Consider the following 25,134-nt stretch of genomic DNA (forward strand, 5'->3'; position numbering starts at 1 on the left):
ATGACATATACATTTATTCCAGGAAGCAACCTCTGAATAATGAAATCTATGCCTATAGAAGAAATAAAAAACAACAACAACAACAACATTATGAACACTCAAAGATAAAGCATTGATAGAAGACATGTCAAGATCTGAACAGTCCACTCTTGAAGTTGGTGCACTTGGTTCTAAGGGTCAAACTGTTTATAGCTTGATAACTGAGTGTGAGTATCTCCAAAGCAGAAATCTTGTGGTCAGCATGGGTAAATACAAAAAGCTGGATGACTGTGATACAGTGTGTGTGTGTGTGTGTGTGTGTGTGTGTGTGTGTGTGTGTGTGTGTGTGTGTGTGTGTGTGTGGGGTCAGATGTAGATATAATTTATAGAATGTTTTATGACACAAAAAGTTTCTGATCCTTACCCCCTGTGCAATAAAGATCTCGTAGACACAGCAGACACCAACAACCGTGATTCCCTGTTCCTTACACAGTGTTGCCGCTGCCACTAAAACTACTGTCAGAGCAATGGGAGGCCAAACTGAACAAAAGAAGAAAAAAACAAAAATATATATATTAATATATACACATGACAACTTATTAACCTTGTAGCCACTGGTGCATTGGTAACTTAACAAATGCAACAAATTCTCTTGATCCATTATGAACATAAAAACCTCTGAGATGTCATATTAACGTCTCCATATAGCACCAGTTACAAGTTTAGAAACACTTTTGTCTTCAGTGATAATAAAACTGAACAGTAAAAGGTGGAAACCTCATAAAGAAGATTCTATAAAAAAGTAATTTGAACGATTGAATCCACTTTTTACTTCATAATTCTTGGTGTGTTATGTTAATAGTTTTATATTTTCAGTATTTGTCTAGACTGGGGAAATGGGAAAACTCATACATGTTAAATTGGGTTACTTTAATAGTTTGATTTATTGTGATACATATAAACAGAAGAATGATTAAAAAAAATAACATAACAGCTCACTGTGGATACAAGTTAAAAACCTGAGGCTACTGTTATAACCAATTACTTGATCTTGCATCTTCAGAACTAAATATTACTGCCTCACAGTTATGTGTGTTCACCAGCAAACATGCAGGTCCAGACTCGCACACAGTGATATCTTCTTTGAAAACTAGAGCAATTTAAAAAAGGAAGTACCACAGATGAATACAACTGGACAACTGATACAAACTCAATATCTCAACAAAACAAACATTTTATCTCCTCCTCTGCTCCTAAGCTTTAGTGTTGAATAACTGCAGAAATTGTTTTTTTCCAGAACATTATGATGTTACAATAAAGTTTAAATTTGAACTCTTGGATACAAAATGCTATCACTTTCTAATTTTATCCAATAAAACATTTGACGGAAATTGTGTGCGTGTTTACCAAATTCAACTGAATTCCAAATTTTAAGAGATTTCTTCCACGTGGTCTAGAGAAATTTGTTTTGGGAGACTGGTGAATACATACAGCTGCATCATCTAGAGGCATCTAGATGAGCATGGTAGGTGTAGCCATACTAAAAAGAAAGTACCCTCTGTTAGGGCTGGGCCATATCATGCCGTTCGCGGTATAATGTTGGGCAACGATAAGAAAATAAAATATCGCGATATAATATGGGTAAAATGCGCATGCGCAGTGCCTTTGTTTTCATATGCACATGGTGAAAAAAAGCATGAATGAGAAGAGCGAAAGCAGATCGGTGAATGAAACAGATGAACCAGAACTGGTTTGTAAAAATGGTTCAACTTCAGTGGTGTGGAACTGGTTTAGCTTTCGTCCATCAGGCACACAACAAAGCACTATTTTTAGTAGAGCATGCTAGCGGGCCGTCGTTATTACCGTGTTTTTTGGAAAACAATGGCACACTTAAAATCAATCCTTTGATTTTTCTGAAAATCGACAGTGCCCCTTATAATCCCGTGTGCCTTATGTATGAATTCTGGTTGTGTTTACTGACCTCAAAACGATTTTATGTGGTACACGGCGCTCGAAAATCTGTCAAATGTTTTAGTAGGACTTTGCTAAGCTACGAAGCCGCACCGCTTGATGGATTGTCGGAGCATTACGTCTATCATAGGCAGGAGCCTCGCGGAGTGATACGTACTGTGCTTCAACATAATATTACTGTATTGTGTGTGTATAACCTCTTTTTAAGTTTTGTGGATATTATACATGGTTATGCTGAGGATATGTCGGCCAATTTCCACTGGAAATGCCTTTTGGTTAAACTGTCAGCAAGGAATTTGCATTTGCACCGTTACATTTTTATATAACTTTAATGCACATAAAAAACTGCTTAATAATAAAGTTGTAGAGTTGTAAAGTATTTTGTCTAGTGTCAATTATATCATTATCGCAAATTCTCAAATGTATATCGTGATAAAGATTTTTGGTAATATCGCCCTGCTCTACCCTCTGTCATTTCCAAGGTTTTACATATCAGGACATCATAAAAACTGACCTAGTCTTAAAAATACAACCTGAGATGAATATTATACAGCGTCATTATTATTTAACAAAAACTTTCCAAAACATATGCAGAAGCTGTGTGTGAGAATCCAGACGCATCCCATAATTCAGCAGCTTTAGAGCTACCTTTAGCAGCAGCAAGTTAAAGTCATACAGAAAGCAATTACTTAATCAGTCTTTTACATAAGATAATTGAAGATTGCAAACACTCATTTATGCATAGCTCTTACCACAACATTTCAATCAGATTGAGGTCTGGACTTTGACTAGAGCATTGCAAAAGCTGGATTCATTTCTTTTTCAGCCATTCTGTTGTGAATTTGCTGCTGTACCTCAGCTCAATGTCCTGCGGTGTGACCCAATTTTGATTAAGCTTTAGCTGTCAGACAGAGGGCCTTTGACTCTTGAATACTTTGGCATATAGAGGAGTTCAATGACTGGAGAGTACCCAGGTCTGTGGCTGCAAAACAATCTTAAATTGTCACACTCCCATCGCTGTGCTTGACAGGCAGTATGGGGTATGTTTGCTGATTTGCTGTGGTTTTCTATATACAGCACTATGCATCATAACCAAACATCTGCACTTTGGATTTTTCCGTCTAAAGGACATTGTTCCAGAAATCTTGCGGTTTGATGCCACTTTGCAAACCTATGCTGTGCTGCCTGGGCTTTCTTCTAGAAACCATTCCAAACAAGCCACACTTGCTTCATCTTTTTCTAATTGTATTGTCATGGATTTGAACATCTAACTGACATGAGCTGGAGCGCTACAGTTTTTTGATGATGATCTTGGGGTAAATTTCCTGAGACATCGACTCCTGGGAAGATTGCATGTACATGAATCATCTTTCTTACTATAGAACTGTAGACTTCAAATTGCTTGGGAATAAAAAAAATCTTTGCCAGATAGATTACAACAACAATTGCTTGCTTAAAGATCATTGCAGATACATTTTCTACTTGGCAATGACAGGCATGTATTCTACTCTAATACATGCCCGAGTGCTCAAGATCAGCAGACTACCAAAGGTACTGCTTTTACACAGGTGGTAAAAACCTGCTGATGATCATTTAATCAACTGCATTTAATTATTACTCCCTTAGTTCGAATATAAGCAGCGAGAGTGCACTTTCACACACCACTTCCATATTTTGGCTTAATTTTGGATACATAAATAATGAAATATATCACAAGTTGTAGTATAGCTAAAGTTTTATTTACCTAATTTTAAGACCTGTTAACAATCAGGTCTGGATACATAAAACCTTATACTTGACAGATTTATTACCATGACTATAAGTAATAAGTAACACTGAACATTCCATATTAATTACCCTCAAAGGGAAGTGTTTATTTATATCAAAACATTGGTGGAAAAAAATTGGAAGTTAACACCCGAATAGCCAGGTGTTTGATCTTATCCGATCTGTTGCCACAACACTTCCACTGCCTCCATCTTGATTTTTTTGTATTTGCTTATTTTGGCAATTAAAATAATGAAATAATGTTAACAGACAACAGCATGTTGAAAATAAGTTCATACTTAACGACCCAGTAGATTTTGCACATGAGACAGAAATAAATAAAGGCCAGGGAAGAACATTATACTTACCAATGGAATGGTCTGGTCCAGTTGACTTTGTATACGCCAGGAAAGCAGCCAGAAGAAAGATTGATGAAAGAAGTTCAGCTCTGCCAACCACACCAGTGACCTGATGATAACAGTCGATCAACACAAGCGACCCAACCATAAAGATTTGGAAAGATGATTTCTTAAAATATACTTAAATGTTCATTGTTTGGTAATTCAAGTTGAAATGTAGATAAAAATTTCTGAAATAAGTTTGTAAAATAATACAGAAAAGTTTACTTTTCCTATTAGGAGATGCTATTCTATACCCATGCTACTTTGCCTCGACTCTGAAGCCACCACCACATGACCTCCATGTCTCAGACAACATATCTAATAACTCTGAGAACATTACACGTGTCTTTGACTGGCACGAACCAGAGCTCATGGTCTAAGGCTCTAAAAATAAAAATAAAAAGTTCTGTTCAACCCAAATCAACTGATGGGGAAGCAATTATATGTAACATAGTCTCTCTGACAGCAACGTCTGTCATTTAAGTACATGATGACTGCCCTCATGCGGAAGAAATATCATTATTAAGTTCTTGGAAAGAGACATACTCTAAGAACATAAAGGTCCCACAAATAGTTCTACAAAGCACTCACTAAAAGAAGAGGGGATTGTTTACACTTTAAGAATTCAACTGGCATCATGAGAGGGCTGCAGCTTCCAATAAATAGGGCTTGCCATGAAGATTCAAAACAAGCACAGGCACTGTGCTCTGACTGACCTATTTGTCAACTGGTGGGAGAAGGAAAAAATGCTGGCAGCATTCAAGAGCCCCCTAAAATGTCTGATCAGTGCAATGTTACTTCAACAGAATCTTAGAAAGACTGATTACAGTTGGCTCAATTTCTTGAAAATATTCAAACTACAAATTTAACTTTCCATCTATACAGAGTTGGCAACTCCATCCATCCAGATGGATGGAGTTACAAATTAGATACAAATTATTTAGTGTCATTTGTATCTAAAGATGTTTGAAGATATATATTAAAAAAACTGAAGTCTTCATTCAAAAAGACAGATCACCCCCCCCCCCCCCCCCCCAAAAAAAAAAAAAAAAAAAAAAAAAACCTACTGAAAAAGACATGGGACACACAGGCACTCTTTGTATAAGCTTATAATGTAGGGACCTTCAGTGCTTGAAGCATAATTCAAAAAACAAATGATCCGTTCAGTGAGAGATTCCAGACGGTGATAACATGAAGGGCATTTGCTGGACTAACACTAAAGGCTCATTTGTGAGGCAAATTGTTTCCATTCAAGAAGTCTGAAAGACTGTGCATAGATTAGAGAACATGATGAGGAAGATAGGAACAGTGATGCATGCTGTGTAACAGTAGCACTCCACACCCAAGAAGCAGAATGTTTCCTTTGTTTTTTTACTCTGGTCAAGGCCTGTCTGGTCATCAGTTCAGCTATGTTCAAAAGGATGAAATACAAGTCCTAATTGGGGAAGAGGCTTTTCAGACAGTAGAATGAGATAAAGTTCAAATAAACAATAAGCTAAAGGGTTTTGATTTCCTATTAAGTTCAATAAGCTTTGTGTTACAGACAACATCCATGATAAGCTATAATAACTATCTTTATATTTCAAGAAGGAAAAAAAATGGAAGCAAAAATTTTAAAGCATTTAAAGAATGTTAATGCAGCCTTAAATGACAACAGTAAAAACAGAGGTTTAATGTAACGTGTAGCACAAGTAAGTTAATGTCATGAGCATGAACAAAAGGGTTTACTTGAATAAGGTGGAGTTCCTTTTTGAGCAAGCCATAACAGGCAAGATGTGACAATTCAATTGCTGTTTATTGTCTGGTTCACTCTGACGCAATTTTAACAATCACTGAAATGCATTCAGATTGTATGCCACAGTGGACATGTTGGTGCAAAGCTAAGTTTCTGATTACTCTTAATGTCCTACAACGCTCCATAAAGACACAAAGTCTTTACATGTAAAAACTGTTTCTATATTGAAGTCTCTTTAACACCTTATTGCACATGTAGATTTTCAAACTTCAAATGATCTCTGACCCGTTCCTAATTTCTTTTAATGCTTTTGACTTAATTCATATTTGTATTAGATGACCTAAATAAATAAAACATTCCACTATTAAATTACAAACTCATTTATTAAGGGAAAAATTTATCTAAACCTATCTGTCTCTATGTGGAAAAAAAAAAATTCCCCCCCAAAACCGAATAATTTGTTGTACCACCATTGTAGCAACTGTTTGCAAGAACTGGTTTTTTCCATCTAAAGGAATTTTGGCCCATTCTTCTATGCAGAATTCTTTTAATTCAGCCACATTTACAGTGCAGTGAAAATACTTCTACAGCACTATCAAGTGAATTGCTCAGCTTAAGTTGGAATATTACAGGGCTACTCAACGCATTTCACAAAGCCAACTTTCTTGTTTTAAAGGAAGAGTGAAGGTGCGGCTAACATTACTGCTTATTTGGTTTGCGGTACTAGAGATCAAGTGAGACATCCAGTGGTTATAATTTCTGTGGAAAACCCAGTGCTTAGCTAGGGCAGCTTAGCTGGCTATGTTACCTCATAGCGAGAAGGACCTAGCTTCCAGTTCAGTGTTAGCACATTGCATGCTTGTATGAGTTCTCTCCAGAGACCCTGGCTGGATCCCACTGTCCAAAGTTTTGAAACTTTGTACCAAAGACAAGCATATGTAAGTTTAACTGGCAATTCTAAATTGGCCAGAAGTGTTTATTTAAACTAGAACGGTTGTGTATCTGTGTTATCCCTGCAACAGATTTGTGAACCATCCATGACAGGTCGTCCATGATAGCCAAGTGGAATGCTTAGTTATACAAACCCAGACAGATGTTCCTAAAGTTTAAAAAAAAGTTAAAAAGTGACCTTGTATTCTATCTCATTTTTCCTAAAACTTTGCCCAACAAATGCTCATGAAAATGGTTAAAATAGCACATGAGAATGTTGAGGAAGTCAAGAGTTGGATTGCAGATGGGACTCAAGGACCACCTAACCAATGCCAATCATTTGCCTATAATTCCCAGTGGGTCTGTCCCATCCGGTGGAGCATAACTTGATGAGATTACTTTAATTTAGAAAGTGAAAGATAAATTAGGAGTATTTCCAGTTACTTCTCTCACTAATTTACACTTTTTCCATGGACTTGTACGTGAACATAATTCTCAATTAGGCCAAATTAAATTTAATAAAACACATTTTTTAACATTTGCTCACAAAGCAATTGTACACTTACAGCTTCAGTGTGAATGGGATGCACAGCAAACAGTAATGCTGCCACTAAGCTGGAAGTCTTGTCCAGGAACAATCGGCACACTCGCAGGAAAAGCACACATACAACAGCATGTAAAATGACATTGAGCAGGTGGTAGGAAGCTGCGCTGAGTTCACTGAAGAGGTAGTTCAGTCGAAAGGTGAGTACTGTCAGGGGTCTGTAAGATTTATGACTCCGTTCCTGTAGTGGGACACATGTTGAAGGTTTATTTCTTTCTAAATTACTTTGAGTAACGACAAATGACAATGAGACAAATTTGATCCATAATATAAAATTCTAAAGAGAAATTACATAATCCCGTATTGAGTTTGAGTCTTCTTAAAGCTTACCTCAGCCATGGGTGTTCCCCAGAAATCATTGAGAAAAAGGTTGTGGATTGGGGTTGATGGGCGCAGATCCTTGTTGTCAAGGATTGCTGAGACATCATCAAACACAAACCCGCATGACAAGCTGTTCCAGTAACACCCCACCACCAGTCCACTCAAAAGTAAAATCTCCTTCCATGACACAACAGCCATTGCTGACCAAAGCCTTCATTGATCACTGTGCAGGACAACAAAAAATTTAGTATTATTACAATTTTGATGGCATGACGATTTGTGAAATAGACACGTATGAGTTCAAACTTATTTCATCATTGGACACATATTTTCACTTATAGTGCAACTTTGTGATGTACGGTGTATGTAAACAAGTCTTCTTAGCCCGATTCCTTATCACAGCACCCAGTAAATTAAATAGCATGCAAGCATTACTTCTTAGAGTGTGCCTCCCTGGTTTGTAGATAAAGCTACAGAGTCAGATGTAACTGGAAATATAACAGCTAAATTATAGAACGAATAAAAGTACAAGTGAGTAAATTTGTGCTTATTTGTTGAAAAAACGAATAGTTACAGCTGGCAGCAAAAGCAAAGGAGGGCGTACTCCAACGCGCTGTCGTGGCCAGCTAATATTACTTGAGAGAATTAGCTACGAGAAATCGAACACCAGGTGTTTGATAAATGAAATTCAGTCGGCATTGTGACCAATCATTAATGGTTACATAATGGCACAAAAAGCCCAAAACAGCATGTAATGACAATTTCAGAGCCACCGTAGCTGCAACATAACATTAGCTAACGATGAAGCTAAATTAGCGGCTACAGCTAACTACCTTGTCGCCTGTGTTTAGGCTGGATACGGTGGGAAGAGAAGTAGCTTAGGTCTTTCTCACCGTGTCTATAACAGGGCTGGCAGTTGAGCTCATAAAACACACTTTAGCTGACAAAACGTAGGCGGAATACACAGTTCATCAAGCGGCGTTCCATATGTGCTAAGTAGCTTTGGCGAATACCCACTATAACTTCCGGTGCAGAGGTGACCGCGCAAGTTGAACCTAGCCAAATTTGATGCTTTTTGTGGACTAACTGACGTAAATATGGACAGTACCGAGTTGCAAAACTGCGACGATACACTTTAATAACTTTATATTCACCGTCTCGCTACGGTTTAGTTAAGTTTCCGGGAACTTTACCGATTTTTTTGTAGTTTTCTTCTGGAGTAGCTTCATTAGCTAACTGTTGTTGTCAGCCGTAACCTAGCAGCCAATGCGTCTCTATTCTATAACCGTAAATTTAAGTGCCACATCGATGTTATATCAGTTCCTATTTAGCTAAGTCTTTTAAAAACACATCATGGCCAAGATGCCTGCAGCTCTTAATTGGGATAAAATGTTGAGAATTGACCCAGAAACCCTCAATGAACGCGACAAAGACGAAGTGGATAAGGTCTTCGATCTGTTAGTTTTGGTAATGGCCCGTCGATGACATTATGCTATTTACTTCTGGACAAGAAGCAATGTTTTATATTTTTTAATTTGCAAATTCCATCAGCTCACTGAATGTCTGTCTTTGATGGTCGATGGAATAAAGACAGACTATAGTCCTGCTCATATTATTTTGAGTATAGCAATCACTTGATGATTGGTCAACAATTATGTACTTATGTATGCTAAATTTTTCATGCCTTCGGTGACCATTGGATACAACACATAACAATCTAACTTATGCTGAAAGCTCTTGATGAATTTGCCGCATAAGCCTGAGTACTGCGATTGAACCTTGATCAGTCTTTGTACACCTCGTCATATTACACGTATAAATATAGATTGTTTTGGTCTAGGCAGTTGTGTCGTACAAGCATTGGTATTATGAGGTTGAATGACTCTACATTTGACTTTTCCCATGCAGACAGAAGAATGGGGTGTGAAGGATAAAGCTCCAGAGAACATTATTCAAGTCCTCAGGGTGTTTCAATCCCTCCTGAAGGTGTTCAGTTTTATTGTTTTTATATTCTGATCTCTCCCACGCACATCTGTGAACCACCCTACCAACATCTGTAATGTATTTTTAGGAAAGAAGAATATTCATAAAGGAGTCACACTACTGACCTTGGTGCTTTTACGTGTTTATGCATGAAATATTTCCTTTGAAATAATATTTGTTTCTCAACGTCTTCTCTACGTTTCTGTGTTAGATTAGAGATCGAGAACTTTCTGTTGCCTTCGACTTTATCGATGACATTGGTGTAAAACATGCTAGAAAAGGTTAGTATCATATAAAGTTTGTTAGACATTTTTCTTTTTTTGTCTGTGAGGTTAAAAAACAACATCTGCATTATTTTTCTGTGTTTTAGAAAAAGAACTCTTGGCTAAAGTGTCACAGTTGGAACAGGAACAGAAGGTAAAACAAATCTAGTTTATATATATATATATATATATTTAAAAACTGTATATGTTATTGCTTACACATTATATATTGAGCATTTTTGTTGATCTGCTGAACTGTTATTTCTTCACATGGTTGAACTCAACCATCATTATGAATGTTTATGTTGTTGATATCACTTTCTATGCTTATTTACTTCCTTTCAGCAGTGCCAACTCTTTCAGCCAATCATTGAACGTAACCCTCCTTATGAAGGGATTTGCTGTAGTGACCCCTAAGAAGATTACAGCTAATTCCTTGCGCACTCACAGAAATTGCTTATCGTTTGGAATTGTTAACCATTTTCAATTTTCCCAGGGTTGTGGATTGTCACTACTTATATTCTGGTTGTTTTTATGCCTTAAAACGTGAACAGAATGTTGTTTAACAACCTGGTCATGGAAATGAACACATATGAACAGATGGAGGTAATAAGACACTAAGAGATTTCTTTGTGGGGGTTGTTTGGGTGTGCATCTTGTCTCCTGTTTATACTACCCAGCTCCACAGCACTGTGCAGAACACCGGCTTTATTAGAGATCAGATTTGGCACCTTGAGACCCAGTTGGAGCAAAGGGAGAATGAGGTGACCCAGTTAAAGAAAGAAATGGGGAAGGAAAAGAAAACCAATGAGGAGGTATGAGCACTTTACTTGCCGTAGGTAGACTTGCAAATGTTAGCTTATTAGTTTGCACATGTTATGTTGACAAAGCGCTGGTAAAAAAATATATATATATGCTGGTGAAAAGATTGAATGTTACGTTAAACTGAAAATATTTATGTATGGACAAATTTATATACAAAAACAACCAATACAAGAATACGATACAAATGGTTTGACTCATCTGTTGCTTTGCTAATCTTGTTTGACATTGTTTGCTTCCACCTTTCTATCGTTTTCTGATGGTTACAAGGCAACAACAGAACGCTTTCGATGTTTCTACATTGTAAAGTTGGTTTTGTCTTTCTAGTTGGTTGTGCAAGTAGAGAAGGCTGAGGAAGTCATCAAGAAGCTGAAAAGAGAGGTATTTGATAGTTGACATTACACTCGTCATTTCATTTCATCCCTTGTTTAGTTATGATCCATTCGCACTTCATTTAAAACTTTTGTGTATTCATGCTTTACCTTCATTTTTTACTCATTATCTCCTTTTAATCTAGTCTTTTTTTCTGTCTCCATCTGTTCCGTGGTGTAGTTAGAAAAGCTTAAGAGGAAGGTAAGAAACAAAGGTAGTGTAGTTAAGTAAAATGAGGAATAGTTTGTAGGTTTTGTAGCAATATAAAGGTGTACATGAGGCTTTTTTGCATCACAGCTTTTTATAAATGTACATACAAAAAGTGAATAGGATGATGATAAGAAGTATATCATATGCAATATGAGATCCTTAACATAATGGAATTTTAGCAGAATTTAGGGTTTTTTAAAGGGTTTAAGTTTTGATTTTTGTGCACAAAGTGAACTTGACTAACCTGATAGATTATAAATTATAACACATTTTATATTTAATATAGCATAAGGTGACACCTTCTAGACTGTGTGTTTTCTTATAAACTATCATAGTAAAATCCATCGCTGTTCAAAGTATACTGAAAAGCAGGACAGGCTTGTATTTCAGGGGCTTCGAAAGTCAATTTAGTGTTTCCATATTTGTGAGTGAGCAGAGGAAATTTTATTTGGTTCATTTTCTGAACTGACGTGTGTGTTGCCGCATCACATCAGAATGAGCAGCTCCAGCAGGATGTGGACTTTTATCGCGGAGAGCTGGACCAGAAAGAGCCTATGTCTTCAAAAGATGAGAATGCTGAGACTCAGAGGAAGCTCAACCTTGCCAACCGCCAGCTTTACCAATGTTTAGAAGACCTGCAGGTACTGAAAATCTGTTTGTTTACTATAAAATCTGGTCAACTAGGCAACAGACTATTTTGTGCCAAGCTTGGCAATGGTGCCATGTATCGGATGCCCAAGGCCATCTTACGCTGCCTCATACATGCAAGATTAGTGCTGTTTGTAATTGTTAATTAAGACCTTTACTGCATATATTTATGGCTTTCATTTTTTTTATTACATACTCTTTGTACTGCTGATTGATGTGTCTTAGACTACGCCCCCTAAAATTATGTTTATTGAATTATATTGTGTTTATTAGCGAGCAGAAGATGAAAACACACATCTGAAGACTGAGAATATGCAGATGCAGAGAAGCCTGGAGGAATCTGTGAAGGAGATGGAGAAGATGACGGATGAGTACAATAAGTTGAAGATTGTGGTGCAGCAGACTGACTCCATTATGGACCAGCTTAGGAAGGAGCGAGATCATACAAAGCTTCAAGTAAGATCCTTCTCTTCCCATATGGAAAAGATATATATAAATCTTATAAAGTTTTTATCTGTCTTGTATGAAACTTGTATGAAAAGCATACAAGAGTGAAAACACATATAAGATCCATTGAAACATTATATAATGAAACTTGTATGTTTGGTATACTTACTAAAAAAATATATGAAAGTAATGAGAAAGTGGCCACTTTCATGAGTAAATCATATATGTTTTTACTATTTCTTTTCCATATGGGTTCACATACTGTTTTTTTAATGGAGATAAGTTACCTGAATCCATTTATTATGTCACACTCTGCAATTTTTTAAGCTGATAAAATAATGTTTGCGTGCAAGGTACAGAATCATGGCTCCACTTTTTATGTGCAGGTCAGAGAGTTAACAGATAAGATTCATAGCATGACTGAAGAGAACGACCCTATTATGGCAGCTGTCAATGCCAAAGTGGAGGAGTGGAAGGTAAGCATTTAAACTTACTCTCCAAAGGGCAAGTTTTATTTGTTTAGTTTATTTCCTTTAAGCAGGTGCATTCAAGGAAAAACCTGCAACCTTAACCCTTACACCAAGGGGCTTCTGGTGCCTCTGTTAATCTTCACTTCTCCGCTTAAAACAAAGGATCACTGAACATTAATACTAATATTGATTAATACAACATTTACCTATGGGTATCCCTACATATGGGACTAGTCTCTTCACTGCCTCTTCACATAGTTTAAAACTACAACCCAAATTGTAGAAAAGACTTACAAATCTCATTGATCAATGTTTTACTCACAGTAGAACACAGAAAACATATCAAATGGTTAAACTGAGAAAATGTAACACTCGGAAATAAGGCAATTTTGAACATGTTGCAAAATATTAGACAGGCCTATATTTACCACTGTGTAACAGTCATTTTCATAAACATCTGATAATTGAGAAGACCAGTTCCTGGACTCTGGGAAAGTAATATTGTCTCATTTTTCTCTGATAGAGGATTCTAGCTGTTTCACAGTTAACAGCAGTTTATTTTCTCATTTCATAATGAGCCAAATGTTTTTGGCTGGTAAAAAATCGTTCACTCTTTGGAGTCTTCAACTTCAAAGTTATAACAGATGAAGTATGGGGCTTAGCATTGTCTTGCTGAAATGTGCAAGCCCTGTGTTGCTCTATATTTTTTTTAATGCGGTGCTGTCTGTGGGGCTGAAGATCAGAGGCACCCAGTACTGGTATTCAGCCGTCTCTTCTGGATTTCTCCAAATTTTCTGAATCTTTTGATGATGGTATGTGCTGTAGATATTTAAAGTATTTAAACATTTTTCTGACTTCCACAATTTTTTAGACAGACTGGTGAAGATCTTGCCCATCTTTATTTCTGAGAAACTTTGCCTCTATAAGATGCTCTTATAATAGTCTGGTGTCTCACTGACCTGTGGCCAGTTAACCTAGTTAGCTGCAAAATGTCCCTCCAGATGTATCTTTTTGGTACCATTTCAAGTTTTTTGTTGCACTCATCCCACCTTTTTAAACATGTGTGCTGCAATTGAATTCAAAGTGAGTTTCTATTTTTCGGGAAATACTAAAATGTCTAACTTTAAACATTTGATATGTTTTCTGGTGAATGAGATATGGGTATGTGAGCTTTGCAGATTCTGTTTTCATTTAAAGTTTGAACAGCATCCTAGCCTTTTTGAAATTGTGATTGTGAATAAATACTTTAGCTATGAATCTTTCATCTGTTTTATCTGGTTCTTACAGCTGGTACAGTGTTCTCAGGTTTCAAAGTCTCACCTTTACTTTTCCAAGAACACTGCTTGTCAATGTGGCCAGATTGCTCAGTCTTTCTCTTCTCGCACCATTGAACCTTCTTCTTGAAGGCATTGTCCATGTGGGCACCTGCAAATTTCAGTCACTGAGTTCATCACTGAGTTTTGTTAAACTATTCTACAGGACTAACATGAGTTTACTTTTGTTGTTCCTGATAGCTAGTGCTGTCTGGGAAGGACGATGAAATTTTGGTGTACCAGCAGATGATTCGTGACTTGAGGGAAAAGCTGCGTTCAGCACAGCTGGACTTGGACAAAAGCAACATTCTGGCCTTGCAGCAGGTCTGTTCAAAAATAGGGATGAAATAATCTCATTTGTGTATAAACATTTCTGACTTTCATCTCCTGCCATTGTGGTGCACTGAATGTAGGTGATTGTGTAATCATGGCGACAGTTTTGTTTACGTGAACACAAAAACCCGAGCTCAGCATAGGAATGCAACTTTTACCTTATCTTAAAAGTGATTTGGGGACGTTTTATAACACATTTCACCACAGACTTTGTTATTAATGGATCTGAGTGTTGTGCTTGGATATACATCTATGTTATTTTATGTCACCTTATCATAGAAAAGATTTTTATTTTACCCACATTTTTTTCTGAGGAAGTTTGCTTAAATAGAAAGAAAAGCATACTTTTACTTCACTGTTGCCAAAAAAGTAAAACTAAAACAAAACAGTTTGTTACAGATATAATTCTTAGCAACCTTATAAATAAAATACTGTGATAAAATAACCCTATGTACATCTTAAATGCTCGGGGGGGGGGGGTGTCATTGTTTATACGTTTATTTTTATTCTTTGGAACAGGGGCATCCTAATTTGGAGGTTATAGTCATATCTTGTTTTCCACCTATCTGTATCTATGTGTATGTCATGTTTCTTCTTTTGGTTCTCTCTCTTTGCCCTGTCTTTACATATAAATCTATCCTTCCTTCCATGTCTCTTGCTGCCCTGGGTCAGGTCATATATGAGCTCTGCGCTGTAAGTTTCATCCATCGTGGGCCTCTTATCTTGTAACCTCCCGTTGTTTTCGGTCCATAACGTTCTCCAACAATGAATGTGTAAATATTTATGTGTGCCACAGCTGTGTAAAATGTGTCTAACATTGAAATCCTGATAATTCTGTGTTTTGTGTTGTGTTGTGTTTTGATCTTGTGGTGAATATCCTAAAGGTTGTCCAAGAGCGTGATAATCAGATCAAGATGCTGAGTGAGCAGGTGGAGCAGTATACAGGGGAAATGGAGAGGCACACCCTACTTATTGAGGAGCTAAAGACATCTACGAAGAAAGACAGAGGTTTATACATCCCTGTTTAATTTATCAAATGTTGTTCATTAGCCTCTCTTCTGACAGTTGTTGATTGCAGACATTTGTAGTTACGGGGGAATGCCCAAAAAGAGCAAACTGTAGACCAACAGGCTAAGTTAACCTTAAAAAAATACCAAACATCAAAATATAATCATCATAAAAGATATATGTTCTGAATATATCTGAATTTTTGAGATAGATGTTTTGGTTTTATGTTGTTTTTTTTTGTTTGTTTGTTTGTTTTTTACATTTTTGAGATTCATGATTAAACTAAAATTTAAACTGTTTAACTTAGAACTGATAAAACATGGTTGCATGCCTAAGAAGGTAAATGGCTCAGAACTTGCAGGTGCCACTGAGCAGTTTATGTATTTTAATGTGAGTCAGATTTTTCCCAAGTGTTTTTTTTTTCTTTAAACAGAGCAAGGGATTTTGGACATAACATTTCTTAGCATATTAGCTTTTTGGATGTTTTTTTTTTGTTACCAGTGTCAGTGTTATTAGCCCCCAAAAAACTGACCTTTTAATGAGACATAGGAGAAACCACAAACCACTGATGTGCAATGAAGAGCTTAAAGCTTATGCTCAAAGCTTGTAACATCGAGTTAAAACTGAGTGTCATCATCAGTGTTTCCAAGTATCAAGAACTGGAGTAATCATCAAGAATTCCAAGGAGTTGCCACAAAGCCTGGAAGTGAAAAATTTCAAAGAAAGAAAACTAGTGAGAAATGTGCTCAGACATACAGTGGGGCAAAAAAGTATTTAGTCAGCCACCGATTGTGCAAGTTCCCCCACCTAAAATGATGACAGAGGTCAGTAATTTGCACCAGAGGTACACTTCAACTGTGAGAGACAGAATGTGAAAAACAAATCCATGAATCCACATGGTAGGATTTGTAAAGAATTTATTCGTAAATCAGGGTGGAAAATAAGTATTTGGTCAATAACAAAAATACAACTCAATACTTTGTAACATAACCTTTGTTGGCAATAACAGAGGTCAAACGTTTACTATAGGTCTTTACCAGGTTTGCACACACAGTAGCTGGTATTTTGGCCCATTCCTCCATGCAGATCTTCTCGAGAGCAGTGATGTTTTGGGGCTGTCGCCGAGCAACACGGACTTTCAACTCCCGCCACAGATTTTCTATGGGGTTGAGGTCTGGAGACTGGCTAGGCCACTCCAGGACTTTCAAATGCTTCTTACGGAGCCACTCCTTTGTTGCCCGGGCGGTGTGTTTTGGATCATTGTCATGTTGGAAGACCCAGCCTCGTTTCATCTTCAAAGTTCTCACTGATGGAAGGAGGTTTTGGCTCAAAATCTCACGATGCATGGCCCCATTCATTCTGTCCTTAACACGGATCAGTCGTCCTGTCCCCTTGGCAGAAAAACAGCCCCATAGTATGATGTTTCCACCCCCATGCTTCACAGTAGGTATGGTGTTCTTGGGATGCAACTCAGTATTCTTCTTCCTCCAAACACGACGAGTTGAGTTTATACCAAAAAGTTCTACTTTGGTTTCATTTGACCACATGACATTCTCCCAATCCTCTGCTGTATCATCCATGTGCTCTCTGGCAAACTTCAGACGGGCCTGGACATGCACTGGCTTCAGCAGCGGAACACGTCTGGCACTGCGGGATTTGATTCCCTGCCGTTGTAGTGTGTTACTGATGGTGACCTTTGTTACTTTGGTCCCAGCTCTCTGCAGGTCATTCACCAGGTCCCCCCGTGTGGTTCTGGGATCTTTGCTCACCGTTCTCATGATCATTTTGACCCCACGGGATGAGATCTTGCGTGGAGCCCCAGATCGAGGGAGATTATCAGTGGTCTTGTATGTCTTCCATTTTCTGATGATTGCTCCCACAGTTGATTTTTTTCACACCAAGCTGCTTGCCTATTGTAGATTCACTCTTCCCAGTCTGGTGCAGGTCTACAATACTTTTCCTGGTGTCCTTCGAAAGCTCTTTGGTCTTGGCCATGGCGGAGTTTGGAGTCTGACTGTTTGAGGCTGTGGACAGGTGTCTTTTATACAGATGATGAGCTCAAACAGGTGCCATTCATACAGGTAACGAGTGGGGGACAGAAAAGCTTCTTACAGAAGACGTTACAGGTCTGTGAGAGCCAGAGATTTTCCTTGTTTGAGGTGACCAAATACTTATTTTCCACCCTAATTTACGAATAAATTCTTTACAAATCCTACCATGTGAATTCATGGATTTTTTTTTTCACATTCTGTCTCTCACAGTTGAAGTGTACCTCTGGTGCAAATTACTGACCTCTGTCATCATTTTAAGTGGGGGAACTTGCACAATCGGTGGCTGACTAAATGTAAAAATGTGTATACACACACACACACACACACACAGGAAAATATTTAGTATACACATCCAGAAATGCATACACTATTATATATTGTACATATATTTATTAGTTTCAGGTTGGCCATTCTTGTATTTTGCTCGTTTGTGTTGTTGTGTTTGCACATCTCTGTTGCTTGTGGGGCTCGCACACAAGAATTTCACTCGCATGTGCTGTGCCAGTGTGCCTGCACATGTGATGTGACAATAAAAGTGATTTGATTTGATTTGATTTGACGTAGTAGCATCCAGAAATCCAAAGTGAACTTTACTGTATGGCTTCCAGAAAGCCCTGACTTGAATCCCTTTGAAAATGTGCATTGTAAACTGAAGACAAAATTTCTGCCAGAAAACCATCAAATCTGGAGGAACTTGAAAGATTTGCCAAAGAACAATGGGCTGAAATTGCTCAGGAAACATGTGCGAGACTGTTGTTAAAAGGCTGTTTATTCAGCAAAAAAAAAACCTGGTGATTGGGTTCATCATTTTGACCCTGGTAGTTTTAGCTTTTTGTAAAAGAATTTTGCCTCATATATCTGTCTGTCTATCTATCCACACACACACACACACACACACACACACACACACACACACACACACACACACACACACACACACACACACACATATATATGCATAATTACAATTACATTTGTCATTTGTTCTTGAAGGCCTCCCACCTACCTTACAGCAGAAGAAAATGGAGGGGCTGAAGTTAAGGCTAGAAGCTGCAGAGACAAGAGCAACGGAAGCAGAGCATGCGGTAAAACTAGCAGAAGCTCATGCTGAGGAAAAAGACAAAGCACTTATTGAGGCTTCAAACCGCTTGAGCCAATATGAGTCTGTAAGTCTGCAAACATATTTTTTGTTCCTCATTTTTTTCTGTTTTATTTTGGCTTTCAGTAAAATGTTTGCAGCCAAATTAAATTATTTGTGACTTAATTTCCAGGAATTGATGCATGTGATTTTTTTTTTTTCCTTTCCCCATCCATCCTCACTTTTAATAGAGACATTGAAATGACAATGTGACTATGGTGTGATCCACGTGCTTTTTTTGGTCTACAAACATGGTGTTTGTTTTTCACCATGCCAAATCACATCCTGATTTCCACAAAAAGCATATGAGTTAAAAACAAGGAAAAAAGACATTTAGACAAGACTTGCTTTTTGGTGAATGAAACACTTTGAACAACAACTTGGTTTCTGTTTTACAGGGCACTTATGGCCTGGAAGCAGCCATTGCAGAGATCAAAGAGTGTAAAAATCTAATTAGAGAGAGAGAATGTGAGGCAGAGGCCATGACCAAAGAGATCAACCAGCTTGAGATGAGAATCAATGACCTCATGGACGAAAACGAAGGTTTTAGAGAAAAACTAGGTCAGATGTGTTTTTTTTTTTTTTTTTTTTTTTTTTTTTTTTAACTTGAATGGTCACATTGCTCAGTATATTTAGACAACACTCACTGACGTGGAACTATAAAATTAATTTAGCTTTTGTTTATACTGATCTTGACTCCGAAGGTCTGGAACCAAAGCAGGAAGTGGATCTGACAGAGTTTAGGCGTGCCACAGATCTCAGACAGCGCCGGTACAAAGCAGAAAACCAAGTGCTCACCAAAGAGGTATAGTGGGAATTATACTGGTTAAAGCCAATATTTTTATATGTAATTTTGCTCATGAGCGTCTTCTACTAACACCCTGATTATTTTCTAGATTGAACGACTTGAAGAGGAAAGACTGGAATTAAAGAAACAAATCAGACGCATGGTGAAGGAAAGAGGTGACATTAAAATCACTCGGTTTAATTCCACAGATTGTTCCTTTAAAAAGTATATTTGTATATCAGCAACTCTTTTCACCCATTCTGAAAAGCTCATGTGTAGTTGGTTCACCACATCTATCGTGTAAGGCAGGGGTCGGCAACCTTTCTGATGAGGAGTGCCATCTAAAATTTTATCAGAAGTCAGTGTGCCATATGATTGCATTAGCAATAAATGTAATAATGCTCTATATGAACAGTTACACACTATATAGAACCACTTTATAGAATTATATTTGTTCGCAGATGTTGGCAGCTATCAGTGAATAGTTATCAGCTATTTTGAAACAAAAAAAAGACACTTTTTATCCATAACAAGAACTCCATAACAGCAAATGAACTGTACAACAGAAAATGTGTGTTTGTTAATACAGGGATACACATGTTAATGTGATCTCTCGTCTCCCACTCAGAGACACAGGTCTCTGTGTGTCCAGCATTCAGACGGCTACCTGAGGACACTCATGTGAGAGAAAATCTGTTCACACAGATATGTAGAGCCAAGTACTCTCAATAAGGCCTCTGCAATGTTCTGAAGACAGTTAAACTTGTCAGGTAGTGATGTCCAGCAGGTGAAAATGCAGCTCCATGAACACGCACAGTTGTGGATTCCAGCTGCGTTTGTAGTTCTGCAAACTTTGACCCCCACAGAGTCGAGCTTTTCAGTTCAATCAGCTGTATTTCTATGTCCTCTGTCCAGCCAGTTAATGCGAGACAAATCTAGCTGCTCATTAAAGCTTTCTGGTTTGATCAGAAAAGAAAACATTGGTCCATACACCTGAAAGTCCTGAAAACGCATTGTGAATTCTGTCTTGAGTCTACGGCTGTATTGGTGTATTTCTGCGGTGCTGATGCTGCGCTGAGCGGACAGCTCCTGAAGCATTTCAGAATCAGAATCAGAATACTTTATTAATCCCGAAGGAAATTTGAAGTGTTGGAATGTGGAAATTTCAACATCGCTTGAAAAAACTGCCAGCTAGCCACATCCCTGTTATTTTTAGCCAACTATAAGTTGAATCTGGTAGTTGGGGTTGTTAGCTAAAATACCGTCATTAAGAATTGGCACAACTATGCGAGCTCATTTGCGATGTGCACCACTGGCCTGGCCAATAATTTTTTAATGCACCTTCTCAGATTAATTCACTGTGCGTTGTGCGCCGTGCCATCAGTTAACCCAGCTGGCGCACGTGCCCAGGGTTGCCGACTCCTGGTGTAATGTCTCCACAAACAGGCACATAGGCCTCAGTAAGGAGCCTTGTCCACTATGTTAATGTGAAATTTATGTCTCTCAAATCCAGTTGTCCCCTATTATATACACAGACATGAAACCTACAACACTCCTTTAAGGTTCCCGGTCAGACCAAACTCATTTTCATCCTTTTGTGACACTTGCTGTCAGTTTTAATGGAAGGGACATATGAACACATTGGCCCGATGATATCTTTTCCTTGCAGGGTTTTTCCACCTAAAATGTATTTGTTTGAACCAAATCTATTGGTTTAGCTTGTACAAAAGGAAGACATTTAGCTATTTTTCTCCTGACTTCTCTTGAATTTTGAGTTTTGTTTCAGACATACATTTTAAAAAATGTTGCTCTTAATCAGCTGTGTCTACAGGGATTCCACAGTCAAGCTTACTGCTGGAGGAAGATGTTAGACCGAGCAGGGCGGCACAGCTGTCGCTCAATCAGAGTGGCATGTACACAGATGAAGAAACCAGGCGCAAAGTAAGACTCTCAGTAGTGACATCACCTCTTGCCACCTGACTTAGTGCCCTATATTAAAAAAGAAACATTCTCATCAAACAAACTAAGTGAGAATTATAATTTTATTTCATATTATTCAGTGAAGAATGCACCCTTTGTTGCATATTGCTTCCCATGGAATACCATGGTATACCATGGGAAAGGGTTATGTCAAAGTTTTCAGGGTTTTTAATTTGAAACGTTACGTTAACACTGCATTTCAGAATGAGTACCTTGAAAAAGAGTTAAGCAAAAAGGAGCGAGAGCTGGAACTTCACCGGACCCAGTTTCAGGTCAAATGTAAGTGTAGTCCTGCTCTGACTTCCACTTAAAGTTCACACAGATGTTTTTACACTTGAGTCACTGTAGCATCTTTACATTATGTAATGAGACGATGATCAATGCAATATATACTGTATTGCCAAAAGTATTCACTCACCCATCCAAAAGATTGAATTCAGGTGTTCCAATCACTCTTAGGCATAAAGACTGCTTTTACATATGTTCATGAAAGAATGGCTCGCTCTCTGGAGCTCAGTGAATTTTAGTGTGGGACCGTGATACAATTGGCAGATTGTGATTGGCAATCCATAATCTGATGTATGAGTCTAGGTTTGGCGGTTGCCAGGAGAACAGTACTTGTCTGACTGCATTGTGTCAAATGTCAAGTTTCAAATCTGGTGGAGAGGGGATTATGGTGTGGGGTTGTTTTTCAGGAGTTGGGCTCAGCCCCTTTGCTCCAGTGAAAAAAAAAACTCTCAATGCTTCAGCAAGACATTTTGGACAATTTCATGCACCCATGCAGTCTTGTGGGAAGAGTCTGGGGACGGGCCCTTCCTGTTCCAACTTGACTGTGTACCAGTGTACAAAGCAAGGTCTGTAAAGACATAGAAGAACAAGTTTGGTGTGGAAGAACTTGACTGGCCTGCACAGAGTCCTGACATTAACCTGACAGAACATCTTTGGGATGAATTAAAGGGGAAGCTTCTGAAAGAATGGTAAAAAAATTCCCATACACACTCCTAAACCTTACGGAAAGCCTTCCCAGACGAGTTGAAGCTCTTACAGCTGCAAAGACATCACATTAAACCCTTTGGATTAAGAATGAGATCCCACTCAAGTTCATTTGTGTGTGTGTGTGTGTGTGTGTGTGTGTGTGTGTGTGTGTGTGTGTGTGTGTGTGTGTGTGTGAAGGCAGACAAGCGATTACTTTTGGCAATATAGTGTATTTAAAACATTTTTATCTGAATGATTTATCTCTGGGGTACTGCTTCCCCATTGTTATTCATTCCTGTGCATGAACTCTTAGTGGAAGAACTTTCAAAGGTGAAAAAAGATCTGGAGGCTGCTCTGAAAGATGTCCTTCAAGCAATGAGGATTAATCAAGAGGCTGTTTCTGTTCCTAATCTGGAAAGGTTGGCCAATGTAAGTATGCATGAAAACTGATGTGAAACAGTGCTTAGTTTAAGACGACATTTGATTAATAGATAGTGTTTTTCAACGTGTTTCACACGGGCTCACTTTACATCATGCCTTTACACGTAGATAAGCTGAAAACTATGGACTTTGTCACTCGTCTGCATTTTACCGTTGACCTTGTCATTTGATGAAACACAGGGTTTGCCTCATAGCAACCTGATAAACAAATGTGGTTAGCTTCAAAGAAAAAGGCAAGAAAGCCATGCAACATACCAATCAGCAAGGAAGTAGCAGATGCTAGCACACACCAAACACATGAAAATCAATCTTGGATAGTGGCATAAATGTATTTTTATCCTCTACAACTGTTGCATCGGGGATTTGAGAATAGCTGGGGTTTTTTGGGGGTGGCAGTAAACTTTACTCATTCTCCTACAGGCTTTAGATGTCAGTGGCATGGGTGGCCAGTCTGAGTCAGCCCCACACTTCAAGTCCCAAATACACCAGCTGGTGGGGAGAAATGAAGAACTGAGGCAGGAGCTAAAATCAGCTCGTGAGGAGGCAACCGACAGCTTGAGTCAGCTTGCCAGAGCCAAAGAAAAGGTAGATTAATATGATTTAAGTTAATTACACAAATTAATAATGTGGTGGACTGGCAGCTTTATTTGGCCATATTTCTGTCTTTGGCAAGAAAACAAAGCGGTATGATTTCTCAACTTTCTCAAAGCCAAGCATGTATTAAACTCTAGTTATGGAAGCCCAAATCCCAGTGGTAATGGTTGCGTGTTTCTTCTCCAAATCAAAAAAAATTATTTTCTTATGTAAAAGTTTGTAACCACTGAAATATAAAGATTTATGAAGATAGCTGCATGCCTGGCATGGGCTCCATGGCGGAGAGTCATTAACATGTCTAGAAGATATTTTTTTCCTTTTTTTTTGGCCTGGTCAGTCGCCTGTTTTTGATATCTGCTACTTCTGTTTCATATAATGAGAGAAACGAGGTAAACAAACTTCTGTCTCAACTGTTCAGCATGCATTCAGTTTCAATTTTCAAAATGATAAAACTTTCTTACAAATAACACTTAACAAAAGCCACATTATCCAGAACACAGACAGTAACAATTTTGTTTAAAATGGGGAAGCCTCCTTTACAGAACTCCTCTGCCATTTCTCCAGTTTTATTTTCAAATAAGATTTTCTCTTTTTGTTGATTATTCTTTTTCATTATTTATTCCTTTGTCTGATAATTTTTTTCACAAGTAGTGTAGTGTTATTTTAATCATCTATGTATTACTGCCTTTAGTCTCAATAATGTTTTGTTACCTTATGTTTGTGGTACATTACAATGGCCTCCTCACATTCAGTAATCAAGCAATCCATGCCGTATTGTCCCAAACTGTGCTAAATAATACTTTGAATCTAGAGACAAATGCAGGAGCTTTTTGATAAACAACACAACGTTTAATAGCCAGGTTTTGCTTGTGATTTTTTTTAAATTATCTGTGCCTGTTAGATATGCCAACTTGAAAGTGAGTTGGAGTTGCTCAGGAAGTCTGGCAGTAATGGAGTCGTCCTCAGACCTCTGACCCTTCCCGAGGGCCTGGAGCCCAGCAGCACTGAAGTCATCAGTTCCCTGAATGAGTACGCCGTTCGACTCCTTCAGGTTAGTGTCGCTGTCTTCCAATAATAAGGTTGGGAAGAACTATAAACTAATTGTTTCAAGTAAAATCTAAATAAATTGATCATAATTATTTAGGAGCTCAAAAACAAGGAGGAAAAAATGCAGAAACTTGCAGGTGCTCTGGAAGAATACAAGGAGAAATTTTCTGTTATTAGCCATCAACAGGGACTTCTCTACAAAGAGTACCTGAGGTGGGTTATCATGAAAGGTTTTGCGCATTGTGGGTGATTTATTTACATGTAAGAATCTCAAATATTTTCCTGTGTTTTTCTCAGTGAGAAGGCAAAGTGGCAGAAGGAGAAGGAGACATTCACAGAGATGAAGAACAGGCTGGACAAACAAAAGCAGGTGGATGACGTTAAAATCAAAGAGTTCAGTGTAAGTCAGCTTTAAAAGGTTAATAATACTTAAATGCTACAAGATGCATTGTGTTTATTTTGCAAACACTTTCAATGTGGCTCTCATTCACTCACATAGACATATGGTTTACGATGATTCACTGTTAAAGGCTGATAACATGGA

At 38.0% G+C, this 25,134-nt stretch overlaps 2 protein-coding genes across 13 annotated transcripts in view; one reads left to right on the forward strand and one right to left on the reverse strand.

The window, feature by feature from the left end:
- Nucleotides 1-8,965, reverse strand: part of tmtc3 (transmembrane O-mannosyltransferase targeting cadherins 3) — a 29,373-nt gene extending 20,408 nt beyond the window's left edge. The window contains exons 1-5 of one of the 4 annotated variants that reach the window (XM_026175007.1): nt 8,902-8,965; nt 7,718-7,931; nt 7,350-7,568; nt 4,086-4,185; nt 404-519 (exon numbers count right to left, since the gene is read on the reverse strand). In XM_026175007.1, coding sequence (XP_026030792.1) covers nt 404-519; nt 4,086-4,185; nt 7,350-7,568; nt 7,718-7,906 — 624 coding nt within the window. In that variant the 5' untranslated portion in view covers nt 7,907-7,931; nt 8,902-8,965. Of the gene's footprint in view, nt 1-403; nt 520-4,085; nt 4,186-7,349; nt 7,569-7,717; nt 7,932-8,282; nt 8,475-8,541; nt 8,667-8,901 lie in introns of those variants that run through there. The other 3 variants (XM_026175005.1, XM_026175006.1, XM_026175008.1) reach the window with 3 other exon arrangements.
- Nucleotides 8,966-9,051: 86 nt separating this feature from the next.
- The window catches only part of cep290 (centrosomal protein 290), a 41,890-nt gene continuing 25,807 nt past the window's right edge, over nt 9,052-25,134 (forward strand). For 3 of the 9 annotated variants that reach the window (XM_026174995.1, XM_026175001.1, XM_026175000.1), the window contains exons 1-24: nt 9,052-9,175; nt 9,617-9,694; nt 9,903-9,972; nt 10,062-10,108; nt 10,635-10,769; nt 11,104-11,157; nt 11,329-11,349; nt 11,853-11,999; nt 12,280-12,462; nt 12,840-12,929; nt 14,438-14,560; nt 15,242-15,262; nt 15,454-15,577; nt 18,622-18,794; nt 19,165-19,327; nt 19,471-19,571; nt 19,663-19,729; nt 21,373-21,494; nt 21,737-21,812; nt 22,822-22,937; nt 23,370-23,534; nt 24,445-24,594; nt 24,688-24,803; nt 24,888-24,990. In XM_026174995.1, the coding sequence (XP_026030780.1) occupies nt 9,062-9,175; nt 9,617-9,694; nt 9,903-9,972; nt 10,062-10,108; nt 10,635-10,769; nt 11,104-11,157; nt 11,329-11,349; nt 11,853-11,999; nt 12,280-12,462; nt 12,840-12,929; nt 14,438-14,560; nt 15,242-15,262; nt 15,454-15,577; nt 18,622-18,794; nt 19,165-19,327; nt 19,471-19,571; nt 19,663-19,729; nt 21,373-21,494; nt 21,737-21,812; nt 22,822-22,937; nt 23,370-23,534; nt 24,445-24,594; nt 24,688-24,803; nt 24,888-24,990 (2,559 nt within the window). In that variant the 5' untranslated portion in view covers nt 9,052-9,061. The remainder of the gene's footprint in view (nt 9,176-9,616; nt 9,695-9,902; nt 9,973-10,061; nt 10,109-10,634; nt 10,770-11,103; nt 11,158-11,328; nt 11,350-11,852; nt 12,000-12,279; nt 12,463-12,839; nt 12,930-14,437; nt 14,561-15,241; nt 15,263-15,453; nt 15,578-18,621; nt 18,795-19,164; nt 19,328-19,470; nt 19,572-19,662; nt 19,730-21,372; nt 21,495-21,736; nt 21,813-22,821; nt 22,938-23,369; nt 23,535-24,444; nt 24,595-24,687; nt 24,804-24,887; nt 24,991-25,134) is intronic. The other 6 variants (XM_026174997.1, XM_026175002.1, XM_026174996.1 and 3 more) reach the window with 5 other exon arrangements.

The sequence above is a fragment of the Astatotilapia calliptera genome, chromosome 7 (assembly GCF_900246225.1).
Source record: "Astatotilapia calliptera chromosome 7, fAstCal1.2, whole genome shotgun sequence".
Lineage (NCBI taxonomy): Eukaryota > Metazoa > Chordata > Actinopteri > Cichliformes > Cichlidae > Astatotilapia > Astatotilapia calliptera.